This window comes from Macrobrachium nipponense, chromosome 41, assembly GCF_015104395.2.
Source record: "Macrobrachium nipponense isolate FS-2020 chromosome 41, ASM1510439v2, whole genome shotgun sequence".
Lineage (NCBI taxonomy): Eukaryota > Metazoa > Arthropoda > Malacostraca > Decapoda > Palaemonidae > Macrobrachium > Macrobrachium nipponense.
Window position 1 is genome coordinate 42,705,367 of NC_061102.1, and position 22,358 is coordinate 42,727,724.

The 22,358-nt window shown below is 35.0% G+C and overlaps 1 protein-coding gene across 7 annotated transcripts in view; it reads right to left on the reverse strand.

Moving 5' to 3' along the window:
- The window catches only part of LOC135212733 (tyrosine-protein kinase TXK-like), a 479,073-nt gene that overhangs the window by 25,504 nt on the left and 431,211 nt on the right, over window positions 1-22,358 (reverse strand). For all 7 annotated transcript variants that reach the window (XM_064246443.1, XM_064246445.1, XM_064246442.1 and 4 more), the window contains 5 exons: window positions 12,445-12,513; window positions 11,479-11,546; window positions 10,648-10,713; window positions 6,911-7,042; window positions 2,929-3,122 (listed from right to left, as the gene is read on the reverse strand). In XM_064246443.1, coding sequence (XP_064102513.1) covers window positions 2,929-3,122; window positions 6,911-7,042; window positions 10,648-10,713; window positions 11,479-11,546; window positions 12,445-12,513 — 529 coding nt within the window. The remainder of the gene's footprint in view (window positions 1-2,928; window positions 3,123-6,910; window positions 7,043-10,647; window positions 10,714-11,478; window positions 11,547-12,444; window positions 12,514-22,358) is intronic.

Genomic DNA, 22,358 nt, shown 5'->3' on the forward strand with positions numbered 1-22,358 from the left:
CTTTTCTTAATTTTCTTGCTTGTTTTGATCACATTTTGGAGTGTGGTAGATAAAAGAGTAATTCCTCTTTTATAGAAGCATGATTTTATAAAATTTCTGATCAATTTCCAATCTTTTCTTTCATACTTGAACCAGATAACAGTTTCTCTAACAACTAAGGCTTCTCCCTAGACTCTTCTTCCCATTTTATATTCTCTGGGCCTAAACTGGAAAAGGCCTCTGATACCCACTCAATTTACCTTTGCATTAATTAATCCTAATAATGACCCAAAGGTTCAAACCTCACTTCACAGAGAAAGAAACCAAATTCCAACCACACAGATATTTAATTACAGAATATATAGAAACTATATGAAATAATGATGAAACAAATATGAGGGAAGAATTATATTAAGAATAAATATTAATGATAATACAGTAACCGCTTGATCATTTGCACAAATACATCCAAGGGGTTGGAAATATATCCAAAATATAAGTAAAAGAATAGTGTACAGTAATACCGCCGGTTTTGAGTTTCGACTTTTTCTTTTTTTTTTCTTTTACTCTGGTGGTTTTAGTTAAGAATTCAAGAGAAAAATAAATGCAATCTTTACATCAGTAAGCAACAAATATTAAAATATCATAAACACAAGCAAATTGATAACCAAGTGCCAAATCACATAAAAACAAATATTAATGTGTATAATAGAAATAAAAGAAGAATCACAGCAGTAGTGTTTGCAAGGTATGGGAAAAGAAAAAAGTAAATATGATATTAAGGGAACAAAATGATTTGAAATTAAGATATCAGTTATGGAATGAGTTGAGATATGTAACCAGATTTCCACCACAAAATCAAGCAAAAATAAATATTAAGAATACAAATATAAAAAACATATACGTATACTGTACCAGTCTTGTGGACAGTTTCATTTTTGAGGATAACTAATTGAAATAAACATTGCTTTTAGACTGATAATGTAAAAAAAATTATTTCAATACTGTATTGTGAGATTACTGTAAATCAATAGGAGCTAAAAGTAACTAATGTATTCACAGTTTTCTCTCTCCCCTTCTCACTCCTTTTGAGTGACTCATTGTCTTTTTTTCTTCTTCTTCTCTCAGAACAACCATGGCTGATCTTTCTCTATACCGTTTCCTTTATAGAGCAATTAGGCTATGGGCTGGAACACCGAGTTCACTGACAGAATCACTCGACTTCTTATCTACTGACCGTGCCCAAAATTTTTAGTCTCAAACTTTCTAGCTGTTCTCTTAACTAGGATGGAACATGTTTGAAGAAGGTGAACATGGCTACACACTATAGCAATACTGCTAGTTAATGTTAAACAATGCCCCATCGGGTAGGTGTTGGTTAGCTTGTAGAACAGGAAAAGGAAGCCCTGCCCTTTTTAGAGTTAAACCTGATGACCCATTGACATGGCATTTCCAACCAGACAACCCATTAATCTACAGACATCCCTTTCATTTGAGCAAAAAAGAGCCAGCAGCATCAAAAGCACATACTATATGCTTAGTTTCATTGTTGTTGCTGCTTCTAAAAGGTCTCATTGGAGTTCAGGATATTTCATTACAATTTCCATTAATTTCATAATGATATTAAAGTGGCATGTGATGCAGGGAAGCACAAGCACTTGTCAAAAAAATCAGTTACCAAATGAGTTTACTGTGAATGCATTTGTTAAAGTTAAAAAGTTATTTGAACTAGGATCAATCATGCTCCCAAAGTTGTAATTCAAAATTAATCATGTAGGAAATTATTATTATGAGTGGAGCTACTGTATTTACAATTTTGCAACCATCCTATCTTCCACTACATGTATTCTGGACAACAAACAGTCTAGTTCCAAAACCACAGTAACTAGATTTAACAATAAAGATCTTAAAAAAGTAACAAAACTAATCGTGCTACTATCCTTAAAGTCAACTTTATAAGACTTTATAAAAGAAGGTCCAAATGCCTAAAACTTCCTTCTACCAGTATTAAATGAAAACCTAGTTCCCTGCCACACATATTTTTGTGTTTATCAAGAAATTTATGTCAAATATTTCTGAAAATGATCAAGCATTTACATGATAAACTGTTTGTAAAAGAAAAAGGGTAAAAATATTTGAACTTAGAAGAATAACTCTAAAATTTTATGCAACCTCCTGCTACACTGTACAACTGTTCTTGAAGACTGGTGACAAAAAAAGTGGTAGATATTAGGCATACACAGACTGAGATCATTATCATGCAAACTTCTACAATTTGCATGATAAATAAAGAGCTCAATCCTGAATAAAATTAACAGGTTTCATTATGAACTTTCTCAGATTACATAAACAGCCAGTGAAAAGATTACATACTGTGAACCAAAGAGCTGGGCAATGACTGTCAGTATCTTTAACAGTGATGGTAAACAATGTGTGTATGCACTTTTACACCTGAATGTGTGGTAGTGATGCATTCTATCACTGCTGTTAGCTCAACATTAAGTTATATCCTCAAAAGTTTTGGAGCCTTGTACTTTTATTGAATCAATTTAATTTTCATGATACTGATAAATTTTACAATTTAAATGTACCTGGTGAAGACAAAATAATTTTTAATACAGCCATACATGTCAGAAATATACATGGAAAAAAAAAGTTTATAAAGATATTTTCTACGGAATTGCTACAAGAAGTTTTTGAATCCATATGAATTAATTATACACGTAACTCATAAGGTACCTCAGTTATAATACAGGATACTGTAATTGTCTTTTACGTAGTATTGTGCATGCTTTGGATGTTAACATGTTTTAAATTTTTTCTTTAAAATTATTAAAGCTTTTATAATCTTACTTATACAGAAGTACCTATCAAATGCAGAACTTATTCTAAAGAACCCTTGCATTAAAGATTTTGATTAATTACCATATCAAACCTATGTGTACTCACCAGGATGTGGTCCAGGAATAGTGGGTGCATGCCGACCATGTGTGGGTGGTCTTAATCTCACAGGTAGGCCAGCTGGATTGTGTTGGTGTCGAAAAATTAAGTCAGGTATGGTCTGGCACTTAATATTATGTGAGAGATAATAATTTCCCTCAGGGTCTTTCTTAATATGGTAGTGTTTCACTTGAGGATGTGACCTGGAAGTATACCACAAGAATTAGACTAAAACTAAGCATAAAAGTGAGCTGTAATTTCTGCACTCAAATACCAATATCATACAGTATAAATACAAGACACAAAAGAGTGCAGGCTAGTACTTTTAAGCATCTAACCTCAAAAATGGAAAACCTCATCTAATATTTTTATGATGGATAATACGCTACATGTATATAATATTTTTAATGTTCACAAACATTAAGCCACAAATGTCATTTAATATCCAATTCACTGTACTTCAGAATAAGTTGCACGCAAGGGGTATTATAACAGATAAAGTGCTTTGTCACTTTACTGGTGTTTTGTATGGCTGTTACCTCACTGGAATAATGGGCCTGTTATAGTTTGAGTCTGGTGAACCAAATCCTAACTGCAGCTCATGGATATGACTGGAGTCAAACTCTTGAATGCCTGAGTAAAGCTTTATGATGGTCTCCAACTGCAAAAACAGATGGTTGGGAAGACACTTCTGCCATGGTTTTGGAAGGGTGCTCTCATCAAACAGGTTGTTTTGACTCCCCACTGTACAGGTAGTTTAACAAATGAATGTCTCCTTGACAGGCACGGGGAGAATTGTCAGGTAGCTAGATCGTTGTCTATTCTAATGAGGTGTCACACAAGTTTTCAGGAACTCATGGCTGTCTTCCCATCTCTAATAAAACTGAAGCCTCAGAAGAAGATATACATCTTGTTGATCTTGGACAACACGTCAACAATGACATGTACAAGGAATGTGTCAGCAAGAGGCAGCACTTGTCATCAGTCCACCACATTGAGCTACTCAATGTGGAAACAGACTCCCTTTAGAGTACGACAGCATCTTCAACTGAGTGGATGTTGGACAAACATTCCTTCTGTCATTCCCAACATGCTACCATATCCAGAAGTGGACCTGTTTTGTTATAAGAGAACCATCAACTTTCAGTTTGTCTCCAAACCCGGATTTTAGGTGATAGGAAGAGACATTCTTACAGAACTGGAACACATGGAGGGCAATCGATCTATTCTCTCCATTGTCCCAGATTTCTGGAGTTGAACAGTTTAACAAATTGGCCCAACAGTCACTAATTCATTCCACTAAAACAATGGGCAAGGATATTAATTTCATTGCCAGACAATAAGACAGAAAGTTTTTGCTAGTTGTTTATGTTTCCTTACTGAGCCATGACCTTCACATGTGGATTTTCTAAATCTGTCCACTATAAAAATTATGTAATAATCTAACATTGCTAGATACCTGGTGCACAAACTATGGACTTCATCTATCCATGAATATCAGTTCCTCTAAGAGCTCCTATTCCCTTGTCCTCGACTGAGGTTTTTTGGCTCCTGTTTTCTCTTCAATTCAGTGGTACCAGAAGGCAAGTTTCTTGATTGCCTTGGTGTCAGGAGCCAGGCTCAGCAAACTTGGTTCTTTTAGATGGACAACACTTAATCATCCATACCACTACCCATGATTTGCTGTCGTCTCTTGGTCCATCATTCCTGACTAAGAATGAGGACCTGTTGAAGATGAAATACCCTATTCTTCTGCAGAAGCTCAATATTACGAATAAAATATTATACCTGGTCAGGTCATTTCAGTTATTTAGAAGTCATGGCTACATTCCTCATCCTGGCCATTTAAAAAAAAATTTTCTTTAACACCATCAATTGTCAGAGCAGAGTGGTCATCCTGCATTATAAGGCCTTTCCCATACTTCTTCATCATTAACTCCAAATGGGAACCCTGAAGAAAAAAAAGGTTGGTAATCACTCAAGTGACTTTACATACTATGAAGTGATTTTTCATGTGGGTCATTGGGATTCCTTAATTAGGGAGCTAGGTCATTTTATCACCTGTCCATTTCTTATGCAAGCTTGTTTGAGGACACAGTACTATGCTACAAAAAAACAGGTTCTAACATATTAAAAACCTATTTTTGGTAACCACTGAGTCCTCAAACCCACTGGCTTTACTTGATGAACAGTGTGGGAATTTGTGGTGGGTATTTTCTTTCACAAACTTGGATAGCAGGGGCAAACTTGGTTGGCTCACATCCTGTTGCCACATCTGTGCGAGAAGGGTCAACAGAAAGACCATAGCAACAGCTGGAGGCAGGGAAAAGAGCCCTTTTGCATTGAGTAAACTAATACTCCATCATTGTGTCAACAGGCGCAACTATGGCCATGACCAGCTACGAGAGAATTCTTGGATATTGCTTGGTATGTCTTATGGAGACCTGAGTGGGACCATAAAGGTAACTCCTTTGAAGACTCACAGCAGCTACCAAGAGTATGTTTTTCCTATGTCAAAACCTGTTTTATGTATTTCATCCATGAATTCCACAGACTTTTGAAAAATTCAGGTTTATGATCAATACCTTCAATCACATCAACAATGACTATAATGTAACACTCAATTCTGAGTAAAAAATATTAATTGAAAATGATAGCCACATTATTAAAAATAATAAAAGAAAAACGGTCAAGAAGCAGCATCTAGTACTTGTAATGACTACCCTGGGTGTCCAAGTAATTCTATACATACTGAAATTTGATTGTAATGCATCGTACACTACAATGTCAAATGATCTTATCTGAAATTGTAGCATTATATATTAAATATTTTAATTTTTTTGTAGAAATATATAACAATAATAAAATTTACATTAGGATTTGTAGATGTGGAAAATTTTCATTAAATAATTTTATTAATTGCAATAAAACAGAATGACAAAAACAGGAATCCCTATGGATGCTAATTATAATCATAACTGCTTATTTGTCTCCATGGCTATTTGACATCTTTATAGATAGAATTATGTAAAACGTCAAAGAAAGGACCGCAGATGCATACGCAAAGATACAAGATAAGAAAATAATTTGATGTTTGTGGGTGATAGACAGCTGACTGAGAATAGTGAAGAGAAACAGCATAAGGTGTAACAAAAGATGAGAGTAGAAGTGAGCAACAGTAAGGTTGAGGGTAAATGGAATCCAAGAAGATGGAACAATGAACGTCCACATGGATGGTGGAAGAATGGAAGCAGTCAATTTGTAGTACATATTGATATATTTGGGAAACAATATTATGGATGATGGTAGAATGAGAGAAAGAATTGAAGCCAGGTTGGGAATCAATGAAGTGATGTTTGAGCCAACTTTTCTTTGTGGTAGTGAAGTGTGGCAGTCAAATGCAAAGATATGTGGAAATATAGTCCACAGAAGTGGTAAAAATATTAGCTTAGGTGAATGGATGGATCAGAGTAAATAGAGATGGTTCAGTCATGTGGAAAGAATGGTCAATGAAAGGTTATTCATGTACACATGTGCAGTACAGAATTTACAGACTGCATGCATCACAATATTGCATACTGATTCCTTTATTTTCTGGAAAAACCTCTTGCATTCATGCTTACAAAGATGTATGAAATAGAGCCCCTAATTTAATTCTAACACCGAATTTCATTCTAATAAACTCCTAAACACTAATGGAAACTCCTTCACCCACAAGCTGATATTAACTTGAGTCTGACCACTGGTTTTTAATTATACAGCAAAAATCTAACTAAGATTGATTTCTTTTGGTAAAATTCCTACTATGAAAGTCTGCAATAAAGAAAAAAAATGTACATTTACTGAAACTTTAACCTTAAAAAATCATGAGGAATTATTCAACACTCTTAGTAAGGACTTTAATAGAAAATTGTGTAATATTTTCCTGTTAACAAAAAGAGGAAAAATACATCTTATTATTCCATCATAAGCAATACCTGATAAAGCATACCTTTTGGAGAAGAGAGATAGAGTGTAGATCCCAGAGTTGGTAGTGGAATTTCTTACAACGAAACATCCTTCACGTTCCTGCTGCATCAAAAACACTTCTGCTCTTTGTCGTGTTGCATCGCCAAGATACCAGCTGTAAGAAAAATGAAAAGCAATTTTAAAAAGAAATGCCAAAAACAGCTTTAACTAATATTTTATGGCTTATTATTATTATAATATGTAGGTTAACCAGACCAATGAGCTAATTTACTTAGCTCTCACAGGGCTGGCCTGAAGGATTTGTCTTTATTTATGATAAGGTTAGATTTTATTTAATAAACTATGACTCTTTAAAAAGTTTATAATTGGGTTAATTCAAAACACTGGTAATTTTAATAATACATAACTGACTTGCCTCCAAAACCTGACAATCATTGATGATTATACTTTGGGCACTCACATAAAAAAAAAGTTTAACTGCTAGAGTTACTCTGCACTATTTGACCAATTCTAAGGAGTGTCAAAATTACTTGTGTGTGTCTGTCCTTTTGATATGATGAATCTATAGTCCCACATTTGATTTAACATGTTTTAATTTGTTGCTACCATGTTCACTGATCCATATATTCTGCCATTTATTTTAATTGGTTTTAGAGATGTTAATCGCAAATAGGAATATGTATGTATGATTTAGTCATACTAGTAGTAGCAACTTCGGCTGCTTTATCAGGTTATCCTTTTCATCTAATGCTTATATGGGCAGGAATCCAACATATTGCTTTGTGTAGTGAAAATTTTATTTGCTGTATTTTTGGCTTATAATTTTCTGTGAAAGTGTACTTTTGGCTTATAATTTAGAAATTTCTGTAGCATTTCTAGACTTGCTAAAAATTACTAATAATTTAATAATTTTCATGCATGATCCTACTGTGCATAATTCTGCTGTAAAATCAAGCACTGATAGGCAAGGAAAAGTGGTATTTTTTGTTGTTGTTATTGTGAGATATGGCTGTAAAAATCCAATGCCTCGCAAAGATTTGGACAAATCAGTGTCAATTGAACATTATGGACCTTTATGTCTTATATGTTACCACACACATTTTTCAATGTTCTGGAGTATATGCATAGATTTAAGATAAATACTTCAGAAGAACACAAGTTCATATCTTAAGTGTAGTCCAAGGAGGTGTTGGTTCTATTTCTTGAGAAAAACATATTGATCTGTTTGCAAGTTAACATAGAGCACTTATTAACACAAATCTGGTATAAACTTTGAAAAATTAAACAGGGGATCTAATACCTTTCAAGTAGAGGGAAAACTAGGGATCACATTTGTAAGGATATTGTATGACAGATTTAATGTACCCACATGTAATTCATTTGAGTGTCTCTAGCTCCATGTCAGACTTTTTAATAAATGAAGTATTGCTCCTACTTAAGAAGAAAATCCCTTTTCATATTCTAAATGACGAGGGTGCACGGCAGGGTTTCTTGTTCTTGCTTCAGCTTGGAGCAGCTTTCTAAGTTATAGTCTGGTTGCCTTTCTTTGATTTTCTACACATACTACCTTGGTTATTACTTTTATCTGCTAGACCCACATTGCCATCATTTCATTATCATGCATTAGTCTTTGTTCCAAATCTTTTTACAGCAATATGTTCTCCACCACAAAATAGTGTTGTTGCCAGTAAGTGGCGCAGTCAGCAAATAATTAGCTGAACACCAATAATACTAAAAATTCATGGATGCATCAATGATGTATGTTTCTCTCATTCCAAGTTTTCTGTGCACATATAATTATATATATGATAAATATATATAATATATTATTAATTAATATATATCATATATATATATATATATATATATATATATATTATATATATATATATATATATATATATATATATACAGTGGACCCCCCGTATTCGCATTCTCCAGATTCGCGGACTCACACATTCGCGGATTTCTCTCGGGAACGTTTCCCTGAATTATTCGCGGAAAATTCGCGCATGTTCGCGGTATTTTCTATGGTAAATATCCACAAATTCCTGGTTTTTTTGATGAATTTCATCATAAAATGCACTTTTTGTGATAAAACTATTAAAAAAACCATGTATGAAAATTTTTAGAGGGGTTTTTCTTGAGTTTTAACTAACAAAATAGGCTGTTTTTAGCATTTTTATAGGGATTCCAAACATTAGCGGGTTCTAACTATTCACAGGGGTGTGTGTGTGTGTACGCATCCCCCGCGAATACGGGGGGACCACCCTGCATATATATATATATATATATATATATATATATATATATATATATATATATATATATATATATATATATATATATATATATATATATATGCAGTGGTCCCCCCGTATTCGCGGGGGATGCGTATATATATATATATATATATATATATATATATATCTATATATATAGATATATATATACATATATATATATATATATATATATATATATATAGTACATATATATATATATATATATATAGTATATAATATATTTATATATATAATAATATATATATTGTATATATATATAGATATAGATATATATATATACAAATACAAATATATATATATATATATATATATATATATATATATATATATATATATATATAAACTCAGAACAGTACTAAGGGTTACCAGTCTAAAAAAAAAAAACCTGACAATACTGGTGTAAAATTTTGTTTTAATATCTGCAGACTCCACAGAATTTCATCTTCTACACAAAACATATAGGTGGTGTTTCCATTTATACTTAAGGTAAGTATGATTTAAACCATCAATGAAAGACATCATGTTGGCCATCTCCTTAGCTAACAGGAAATTTTTAATGCCACACTTAATGACTATGCCTCTGAGATTTTTTGCCAATCATTTTGTAGTGTCGCAGCATCTGCATTATGCTGAGGTGCCACAATGTCACACTGCCTACAATTTTAGTCTGTTTACTGCTAAATTGGGAAGTCTTTTTCGCAGTAATTGGGGTACTGTTAAGATGTCGTAAAGCTACTTCAAATTGCAGTGCAATATTGCCATATTTTTTTAACACTGGTACTCAACTATTGTTTGTGCATGTATATGATTACATTTTTGTTGATTTTATTATCTCTGTTTAACGACTTCTCAACACAGTATTAATATACTGTACTTTTTCTGTTTTCCCCCCTTTTAGCAAGTTAATGGGCTGGCCTTTTGGACTTTTTCTGCATGTATACTCATGTTGAATAACAATAACCAGCAGAACAAGTGAACTTTTCATACCACGATTAAATTAGAAGCATGACATAAATGCAAACCTGAACTCCATGAAAAATGCATGAGAAAATGCCATCATGAATTCACATAAAGACATTAAAAACATTATGTTTGTAACATTGAAAGGTTCATTCAAAGACAAAAACAATATAGTCTAAGGCAGTAAACAGTGTACTGGAAAGCCAGTGATACATGGCATACAGCTACTTGAGAAACATATTACCTGTATTAATAAATCTAAGGAAAAATCAGGAAACTGACAGTAAGTATCATGTATATTGACCAATAAATGATAAACACAGATTTCAAATTTTCCTAGTTCAGTATCACAGGAAATATTGTCTAAAATAAAGAGAATCAACGTAATGAGTAAATAAAGCAAGGAAACTGTAATCCATGGTCTATCGACTAATGAATTAACTGTTTGAATGTACTACATTACTTAGAAAACACAAACAAAGTTCTCACTTACTCATACTGATGTAACCCAAGCGTTTCCTTTTCTCTTACGTAATTACTAGGAGCAAAACCTTCGACCCTGAAAAGAACACATAAGGTTTAAAACCATGATGTGCAAACATGAAAAGGTAACGCATACATATATTCATACAGACAGTTGAGAGTAAAACTATAGTATGTATAACAGACCAAATCAACGTTTAAGAAAATGGAAAGGATGAATGTTCGTTATCTCCACTTAATTATTCTGATACAAAATCTAAACTAGGTACATGGAGGTACTGATGAAAATGTGACTATGCTAGGTCTGGATTTTTTTTTTTTTTTAAGGAAACCAATCAGTCGTCTGGCAAACACTCGGCTTAAATGCTTATCATCAGACGAAGCAACTCAATCAGCTGGATCACACCCTATCATAAACTCCTTCATATAAAGTACATACAAAAAATTTGAAAACTGCTACGAAAAATTCAGGCAAGGCTCATGATGTAGCCGTAAACTTTTACTGAAAAACGTGATGTATATTCTGGTGATTTATGTAAAGAAACAATGATCTGCTGAATGTAAAGAGAACACAAAAGGGGTGACAGATCTGAGCATTCTGTGCTTCAATCAGTAAAATCTGTTATTAGGTTGAAAAGCTTCAAAATTCCTGCAATTCCAAGCAATAAGTGGAACAGCGAAGGGAATGTTTAAGACGAAAAATCCAGCTGATTGGAAGGAAACTTATTAATCTTGCAGTATGACAAGAATGATTATTTTAGCTCTACAACAAATCTGTAAATACAACTTTTACTGAAAAATACAACAGCAAAAACTGGTACAAAAATCAATGTTAACTTACCCTGTCTGTAAGTTTTTCATTTTCCACCAGTACTCTTGTGTGTCTTCTATGACCTCGAATTCCTCATGCTGGAAAAAATTATTGTATATTAGAATGGCACTAAAAATATAGCAAACTTGCAGAATATTATAGTATGTAATTTCTACATCTTCCACATTAAAATGTTTTTATGCTAAGATATGTCTTACATACGTACATGTGCTATTGAGCTATACCAATTACTTGGTAGAAGGCTTGCACATACATAATTAATTTTTGCATCCCAAAAAGTTATTTTGGCAAAAATACCAATTGCAAGACCATAAAACAGCAAAAATATCGACCGACCATAAGTTTATTCCCAATCAAAGCCAATTTCACCAAGAGAATTCTTCGGCTTAATTTAAACCGGTTGGTTGGATCGGTTCCTATTAATTACAACTCATTTATTTCTACAGCAAAATTAAAGACTTATGAATTTGTCTAGTTTTTTATTTACTTATTAACTTATTCTTTATGGCATTACTACTTAGTTACGATCCAAACATAATATAAGTTGTGATAGTAATCAGTGTGGCAAGAACTAAAACTCACACATTTACCCAATGGAGTAATACTACTAATTCTTCCACATGCACAAATAGAAATTCCTTGTGACTAACTTGAAATAAAAAACAAAAAACAAAAAAAACTTGGGAGCTAAGTGGCCAGAAGTAATCCGTACATTTCATTCTGAAGACATAGCTCCCTCTGAGTCCTCTCACGAAAAAATCACGTCTAAATAATATGAAAACTTACTGTTCATAACATCCATAACAGGCCATAGGGATCCAATCATTCAATGCTTCCGGGTGCAGATGTATCATAATATTTGGCGTCAATTTTTGACGTTGTAAATGACAGCGGTAACGTTACTTACAGGCGTTATTTCGGTACAACATTTAATTAGGAGCTGCCTTAAATATTTGTTTCATTAAAAGTGCTTACCTTTCGCAGAGGTATGTCCCCGGGATCGATGGCGTTGTAATCGTATAATGCAACCACCACTTTCCTTTGCTGCAATAGAAATAAAATATTTCACTATAACAAATGAAAAACAACACTGGCCACATACCGGCACCAATGAGGTAATTCAGTGTAATAAAAAAAAAGTGACAATGGAGAAGAAAAATATAATGACAAAACATTCATATATGTAAACTAAATACGAATGAAAATGTAAAACAATTCCTTATAATTAAGAACAAAAACTTATCAGATAAATGACATTCTCACATCACTTATAATCATGCTATCTTTGACAGCCAGTAAAGCCTTATAGTTTCACAAGGGAGATTCATTTAGAAAAAGAACACCATGTTAAACAAACTGAGTATCATTAGTAATACAAAAAGCGTAGTGAAGCGAATTTCCTAAGTAAAGGAAAGAAAGATACAATGACTTGTGACAAAAACATTACTCGGGACAGGCCAGAAGGCAACCAAGAAAAGTCCAAAACTATCGGAAGAAGGAGGTAGGAAACTACCACAAAATGACTTACATCAAGGAAAAGGAAGAGAAACGTGGATTTCTAGTCCGACCTTCAAAATCTGCTGATGCACATAAGGCAAACCAACGCAAATCAAACAAAATGTATGAAAGGTTATGCTTCATTATCTACTAACCTTACAATACATACATATATATATATATATATATATAGATATATATATATATATATAATATACACACACACACACGTTTTATGATACAACAGTACAGAGCATGTGACTGCAAAGAACATAACGCGTACTACTCCCACTATTTCAAATAATAATGACACTGTTAACAGCAGAATCGATCCTGGCCACTTGGAGATTTTCGCACCCCGTATTTCCTGCATCTTGAGGGAGTGAGAGTTAAAGTGTGGTTGCCACCTGACTCAAGGGGCTGGACTTATCTGCCTTTTGGAGGTCATTTCATCCCTCTGTATCAAAATTTGCTGGTACATCCTAGAGCAACAGTGTCCAGGAAGCAAGGGATACTGCCACCTAGGTAGCGTCTTTAATAACTAAGTTAACCCGAGGTATGTAAGACATAATATTGTTCTGACAATTTGTGAGGTATTTCCTACCCCAAGGGGTTCACAACTCTCCCACTAAGCGATAGCCCGCCTTGGAACCCCATGCTGTTGGCGCCTCCTAAGGTACCAGTGTCTGGCTAGTGCCAAAGCCAAAAAGTTTTCTACTGATGGGTCATCCACGATACAGCAGTTAGAGATACGATTGTGGTTGAGAGAATGCCAGATAAAACTGAACCTATAACAAACAGAGTTACACAATTCCAATGAAGACTACACAAGTCTTGCAGAACTTGAATAACCTGCAATTTTGATCCGTTACAGTATTAAAGATGTCCTCGAATAATGAAATAAAAGAAAGTGTCTACTTGGATCGTTACACTATAAACGGAAAAGAAAAAATAAAGTACTACTCATCCTTTCACAACATCAACAGTTGATTTCTTTCACAGAACCTGAGACTGGGGAATGTTTTCTGGACTGTTGATCATTTTTATGTCAAGTTAAATAGCAAACTCATGTTAAACAATATTCTTTCCGTTTCCGTTCGACAATCTGTTAACCATACTCGCAAGGCAGCGATAAAATTATGGAAGCAATTAAACAAAAGCTCCAACCACAGAAATTTATGAAACGGCCATTTTCAGACACTTACAAAATGGAAAAACTTTTGGGATAATACTGTTCAGTTTCAGTTAAGGGATAGAAAAGTCGAGGGAAAATACATAAACAATTACGAGTTTCTAATATGCATGGGTATGACGAATGAAGATTTGTTTACATTTTACTATTGTTTCTGTTCATGGTATTGTTCTCAGAAGTTCAGTACCGAATAAACCAGACAATCTGAAAGAATAAACATCGAAATCAGAAATAGTGGGACCTCGACAGGTCAAAGTATATAATATATATATATATATATATATATATATATATATATATATATATATATATATATATATATATATGACAACTGAAAAATCAGTTACACTATAGCAGCATTTTACTCGCTACAATTAAAACCTGGCCATTAAATAAAAAAAAAAAAAAAAAAAAAAAAAAAAAAAAAAAAATATTATTATTATTTTTTTTAAAGCCCAGATGACAATGAAAACGGTGACGTTTAAACCCAAGGATAGAGATGAAACCGCTTGCAGGATGGTAACATGATAGTATAAATTAAAATCATATATGAAAATGACTAAGAACCTGCAATTGCATTATACTGCGGAACAGCCTCCCAGAGGATGTCTTGCAAATGGAACTTCAGAAGTTCAAGAAAGATTCATTACAACACTACTTTAATACTATTTTCATCGCATTTTAATACATTTTCATCAATATATTAATTTTTTTCCTTTCACCTCTTACTTCTGGCTAAAGCACACCATATTCTTTGGAAGCTTGAATTTCAAGTCAATGGTCCCTGTGGGCTCGTTCCATATGAATAGGTTTCTTTTTCTGAATAATAATAAATAATAATAATAATTCCATTTGTTTATTTTCTTCTTTCACCATATTTCAATAGATTAAAACGATTCGGCTTTACAGTGACATCAAAATCAGTACTCAGCACGAAAACAAAGAGAATTATCACTAAGCTCAAAAGCAGTCAGAGAGATGGGTTCACCATAGGCCAGAAAAACTATAACGATACAAATCTTGTTGCATATACTTCTACTACAAAGATACTATTCACTTCTGTTCGTCAACAGCAACACTGACAACAGAAAACGAAATATCACTGTAGTTTATATATATATATATATATATATATCTATATATATATATATATATATATTATATATATATATATAACCAATATCCTTAACAACTTGACGAAATTTTTACAACAAAATTACACTGCATACGGCTACAAGAAGCTCCAGTGGAGACAGAATCTATTCACGCTCCTCCCATGACCTTGCAACCTAAATGGAAGGCCTATAATAAAAGTGTGTTAGCTCCTTTTATACACATGCAGACACAAACACTGGGCCAGACATAAACAAAGAACAGCATGGAATGATATTTGCACTGTAACCCACACTGCGCCTACATACCCAACAACCTGTCATCCTTAGGGCAGCCGTAAAGTCAACCCATTACCACCTTTCCCTGGGAACGAAGCAAGGACGCGAGTGGCCCAGATGGGGCCACGCCTTCCCGTTCACCTCAACGCTCAGTCCCGAGTAAACCCAGAATCATGTTTACCAAAGTACTTTAATTACAATGCCCTGATTTATGTACAGGAGGGGCTTTCGAGGCCAGTGGCAGCGAGTGATACCCATTTGACGCGGTTACAAACAAACGTGGCGACTGCTTCCTTGCCCGAGTGTCTGAGAGTAGTATTACAATAATTTTCATTGAGAAGAAAGTCTTCATTTTACTTTTAGCAAACTCAGTCAGACTACAAACTGAAATTTCTCCTAAGCGTTCACTTGTATCTCTCTGGTCAACAGTTCAAATCTCCGAGGAAGAGCTTGCAATAATAATGATAGCGTAATATCTTTGTTATTAATTCTAAAAGCTCCAAACACAAGAAAAAACAAAGGCAACGCATAGTAAAACACCAGACTAAACCAAAATATCAGATTAAAAAAAGGGGAAACTAAAATACACGACCAAAGGAGACTCGCCAGCCAGGATATGGCTTCCATCAAGGTCTATTAAATGACGTATAGATTTCGATATCCTGAAATTATAACGAATGTAACCTCATTGCTTTAAACTTCAGAAACAAAGGTGGGGGGAGGGGGATAATAAACACATTACCCTTTCATTAAAGACTATTTATTCAGGATGAAATTGTATTTTTCGTTTCATTGGGTTATAGTCAACGATTACCTCAGCGGTATTCAAAGATAAAGTGAAAGCATTAAATATAGCCAATTAATATCTTGGAAATGGTAAAAAAAATTTAATCTGCCATTCAATTACACCAAAGAATGAAAAGGAGAGCGAGAAAGCTTAAAAGCAAAATGCAGAATATCGAAGCTTTAATTTTTGTTCAGTGTGATTTTGATTATCATATCACCCTCGCTATACACTGTTAACCCCTCTATTTTCATTCTATTTAACATTTCTAGTGCACTACTGACGATACTGAAAATAAGCACACCTTGCATTTTGTTACTCCTCTCGAATAATCAAAGTCAAGATTAAATTTTTCCTTCATATAAAGGCCTCACCCCTCGCTAAAAATTATGCCATAAATTCTCCCGAAGACCAGGGGCCCATACTTCTCCCCCTATGCGTGGTCTTTGATCGAGTGCACAAGGTCTTTCAATATATCTCAGGACAGCAGGGGGCCCTGTTCCTTCTAAGCAATTCATCGCCGTCCCATACTGGGCGGAGACACCGATTACAAATAAACTTCTACGTTCTTAACGCCCTTCCTAAGTGACGTTCAGCTTTTTAAACGACTTACATGGGACACGAACCTTATGCTACTAATAAGAAAAGTATACTGAATTTTAACAACGAAATTAATAAAGGCTTTACTGATTTAAATAATAATAATAATAATAATAATAATAATAATAATAATAATAATAATAATAATAGGAGGTCCAGGCGGCTGCAGGATATGCTGCAACGCAACCATCGGCCCGAAGAAAGTGGCTTGAGACCTGGCTCAGGCAGCCAATGAAAACAAGACTCACCGCCACCATCCCAATAGGAGACAAGCATGGGGCAGACCCCCTGCTGTCAGCCACAGATATAAGGAGGACGGACACCGCACCAAGATCAGTCCACCCTCAGCTTCCCAGCCCGAGGATGTCTGGCAGCTCCAGACGAAAGCTCGCTTTAAGAAAGAGAGAGAGAGAGAGAGAGAGAGAGAGAGAGAGAGAGAGAGAGAAAATCGTTAATGACTTTGATGACTATGGTATCATAGTTTATCTGTAAAATTCAAATATATTACACTATTTTGACCTGTATTTTACATGACCTCTATAGGCGCTCTACTAGCCTGTTTAAGTAGCACGGAAAAAGCCGCTATTCGCAAAATAGAGAAGAATCTCTACAAGTGTAACGCTGCTGAAGTAGCCATTACTTTTAATAAATAATAATAATAATAATGGGCTAGTCTTGACAGAAGGGAGTGGGAGGGTGTTTAGCAGTTAAAGTATTTCTGATTACTTGAAAACTGTTTATATTAAACAACTGCTTTTCTGAAGCTGGAAACAGTTGTTTGCATAGAAGAAACATGCGAGAAGCACAGCATAAATGAAATCATTACCAAGAGTAAGTAGTGGAGTTAGAAAACTGGGTAATCTGTACCCGAGTTAAAGCTTCTGTCTTTCATAGGCACAATTACGATGATGAAATCATCGGTGATGGAAATACAATTTATGCCCTACTATTATCATCATTGTTATTATATTATTATAAAATCGAATAATCAAGGTTTCATAAGCATATTATTATCAATACCATGAATGAAACTCCCTGACAACAATTAAAATGGAGTGCATAGTTCAGGGTATATACTTCCTAAGTGAGAAAACGCGGCATATAAAATATATAGTATATAAAACCTAATAAAGTTGGTCACTTGTATATCACGAAGTTAATTCTTTAAAATGTCTTCTGTCTGATCATTTGCAAAATGTCAAAATTCGTTGCAACAATTTCCCGTGATTTGTTCCAAATACCAAGGGTTTATTTAGCAACAAAACGGACACCTACTGACGTGTCTAAACCGTAAACCGTATGCTGTTTGTATCATACTGACGAATCATACTCTGCGATCACTTTTCACAGTAACTAAATGCTAAAAAAATTTATACGAGCGTAATAACTTTTCTAAATAAGACACTTTCACGCCTGATAAAAGTATAGTCATCGAAGATACAACGTAAATAACCGGTCTTAAAACAGCAACACACACACATAAATATATAAATCCATGTTAAACCGAACCGTGAATAATGAATGAAGGATGCATATTTTCCCAAGGATGATTCCACAGGAGGTAGAGAAAAAAGGATATCGTGCGTCGTTCATCAGGTCATCAACATGAGGCAAACATTTCCATTGCAGAGTCTGACACGCCAAAATAACACGCAGTCTCTCTATACTCCGATAACTTCCTGAAACTCCCAGAGAGAGAGAGAGAGAGAGAGAGAGAGAGAGAGAGAGAGAGAGAGAGAGAGAGAGAGGCAAGGCTATCAGAAGAGAAGACAAGGCCCCCTCCCATTTTACTCATGGCTCTCGATACATCATCCGTACGCGGCCATACCTCATTGCGTTTGTCATTTTACTACAGGGTAAGACCCGAAAGTTGTTTATCGTAGCACTATGACCATATTCGGTCATCAAGGGACCATTATTAGTCAATAAAGAACAATTTATTTTTTTCAGATTCAGCAGCTGGGATCAGGTCATTTGCATGGGTATTCGGTGCTCTAGGCCTCGGGAGAACAAATGCGTACTCGGGACCCACTAACGAATTCCCATGTATTCTCAAGATACGATTTTGGATAATATCATTGCAACACCAACTCTCAATGTATAGTTAATACAACTCTTGAAATATTACAGGTCAATATGTAAACGTTGTTCCTCTCTTTTATGTGAGGTTTCCTTTAATGGAAGCATGCCCCTAGGAAGAAAAGAAAAAATCAAATTACCTCAAGATTTAATTTTATTATAAAAGTTAGAAATTGCTGGGAAACCCTTTTCTTGTATCACGTGAGAATGAAGGGATCCTTCATTCTCACATCGTAGGAGGATCACAGTTAAGGCTGGGTCACCGCTCTTTTAAAAGGAGGGTCGATACCTCAATTTGAGTCCATCATTATTCCTTTTTAATAACGGGATACGTAGAAGAAAAATGAAGCTCGAAATTACGAAAATTCGTTAGAACTCCCTCTAGCCGCGGCAGCCCAATCTATTACTGAAAAATATTTAGTTTTATTCACAAAACCTACTGCGGACCATATGTATATTAATGATAATGGCTTCCGCTAATCTTTGTAGGCCACTTCAATTATCATTTTTCTAACACTAAAGTGCACATTAAATACTTCGTTAAAAATGGTTTTCCTGCGCTTTATGTATTACAATGCTTAGCATACGCTGGAAAGATGAACGCAACTTACTGAAACCCCACCCACATACGAAAGACACAACATGTAAACACTTTTTCAAGTATTCGTCTACTTAAAAATGAATCCAGTGGAAATAATTCCGTGTCTTGGGTAACTGCCCGAAATACTGAGGAACAAATTGTAATCACTTAAGGACATCCTCACAAAAGAATGCAAGAATTACCCAAAGCAGATATAGTACTTCAAGGTTAACTTGACAAAACTTGGCTACCAAGCCACCAATTCAAAAAGGCGATTATAATATCTTTGTTACTTAATTCACAAGAATTACAACTCAAACCAAAAACAATGAAAAGAATTATGCTGATAGTAATACATTCATTTTTCATTCCTCATTTTGCACAGACACGCGAGAACCCCCTTCGTCGGAGCAGCCTATTACGTTGAGCGACTTAAATCAGTTATTTTGCAAGACAGCGGCAAGTAAAGTTAAGAACACTGCCTGGGGGTGACGGTAAGGAGAGTTTGTGCGTGCGCGCGCGCGTGTGGAATTAGGCTGTTAAAATCGTCACGACCAAACAACAATAAACCTCAACTCTAGCCCTTTCATCTATACGTTTGGCATGTGGAATCATTCTCACTGGCGGAGGGATACACAGCAGCCATTCATCTTAAGCCTACCCTTTCCAAGTCCTATCAGGCAGATATGAAAGAGAATTAAAATACTACAGCCAGGACTAGGCATTGTGAACAGGAATTAAAGGCGGTAATTCTTAAACGAGAACATTCTTCACAACGATTTATAGTCTTCATTAGGGTCAATGGAAGCCATTATTTCTTCATAGAGCCAACTTGAATTAGTGGCTGATCAATGAAGACTTCCTCGTTCTTTGTATTCATTTCTGGAGAGGATCCCTATCGTTCAAAATAGTACTACAGACAGAAGCCATTATGTAAAAATGTGGATATAAAATATACAAACATATACACCCTGACTTATAATAAGAGGCTTCACAAAGTTCATGCCCCACTCAGATGACAGAAAACTGATAACGTGATCCATCAGAATGCCTGCCACACTTGTATGCACTTCTGTATCCAACTCGCCAAAGCAGATGCAACAACGCCAGACACCATGAATAAATCAAATCTACATTATACAATCAAGTCTTTTTGTACCTATCACAGAACTTATCTCGCATAACAAAGGACGTGCTGTTGAGATCAAAAGATATTCCACCCTGGATACTTTTCAAAAGGAGTTTATTCATCTTTATAAATCTCCAGCGAGACTTTCATAATAAGATCTGCGCATACATTCATAAGTGTCATCCTCAGAACAAAAGTCACTTGTTCAGAATTCATACTAGAATAAATGGCATCAAGTGAATAAATATATCATGTGAATTTAAGTCACATAAGAAAATGGAGGGTTGTTGACTCAAACAGCGAAACGTGTTCACCCACGTTCAGCTGAACTCTCCGTGACAAATTTCACACCTCGCAAAACTCATACTTATTCTTTCGAGTCGAGAAGTTTTCTTCGAACAACTAAGGTCAGACCCCGAATATTTTAACCAATAATAAATAGCCCCCGACCACTTGGAAAAAAAAAAGTGCAGATATTTCATTTGTGCTTTCGAGTAAAATAGAACGAGTTGCTGCAAGAACTAAAAGCTGTTACTTATGGATTAAATTTCCGCAGTATTTTCATGACAATAGACGAGTAATTACAATCAAGCCCGCAGTTAAAGAGAGAGAGAGAGAGAGAGAGAGAGAGAGAGAGAGAGAGAGAGAGAGAGAGAGAGAGAGAGAGAGAGATCCGGGAAGGTAATTTATGAGACAAGATACACGAGGAGATGAAGCCTGATCTATGAGACGTAAAGGAGTCTGCAATACCTCATCGAACGTAGCATCTAACCCTAAACGTTCAGGGTTAATTAAGGCTGGAGTGACGATGATAACTTCACAAGATGCAAAAGGCGCCATTAATTGGAATAAATAAAAATGAAAAAAAATCATTGCTACTCTTGAAAAACACATAATGCTACTTGAATACAGTTTTAGGATTTTTTATTAACCATTTCCTTGACTATTCAGTCATTTTACCCACTCTCCTTGCATCATAATCCAAACAAAAAGTCCACTGTTGTTTTTTGCCCAAGATTTCACGCACGGTGTTTACAACACTTGAATCCTGAATTCATGCCTGCGGGTAATCTGAACTATAATGACTGCATACATTAATACAAACGATTATAAAAAGAAAAGTACTTAAGACAAAGGGTGATTTGTAAAAAAGTTTTATAACATTTAGTAAACAAATACACAGACGATCAGCGAAGTTAACCAACACTGGGTTCGGTCATGACTTGGACGGGTACTTACAATGAATGATATGACAAGCGCCTTGAACATGCATGGGGCTGGCGACCACATCCTCAAGAGACTCGCTGAACATCGAAAAGGAAGCATCTTTTAGAACCACAAATTACAAAAAACAAACACAAATACAAAAGGAAAAATCCACACGCACATGTATATGGATAAAAGGGGATGTATCCCAGACAGACGGACGGTCCGCCCAAAGCTCTCTAAGATTTACGTTGCAAATTCTGTATGAAAATCTAATGGATTCCTCCGCGGCACCAAATGCAACCATTTTGGAGGACACCAGTAGCACCAACTGCTGTGTTCAATGAGGCTGAGAGAGAGAGAGAGAGAGAAGAATCGTGGCCTGCAAATGCCACACCCTGAGCGCTTATGAAATCTTTACTGTAAATTAC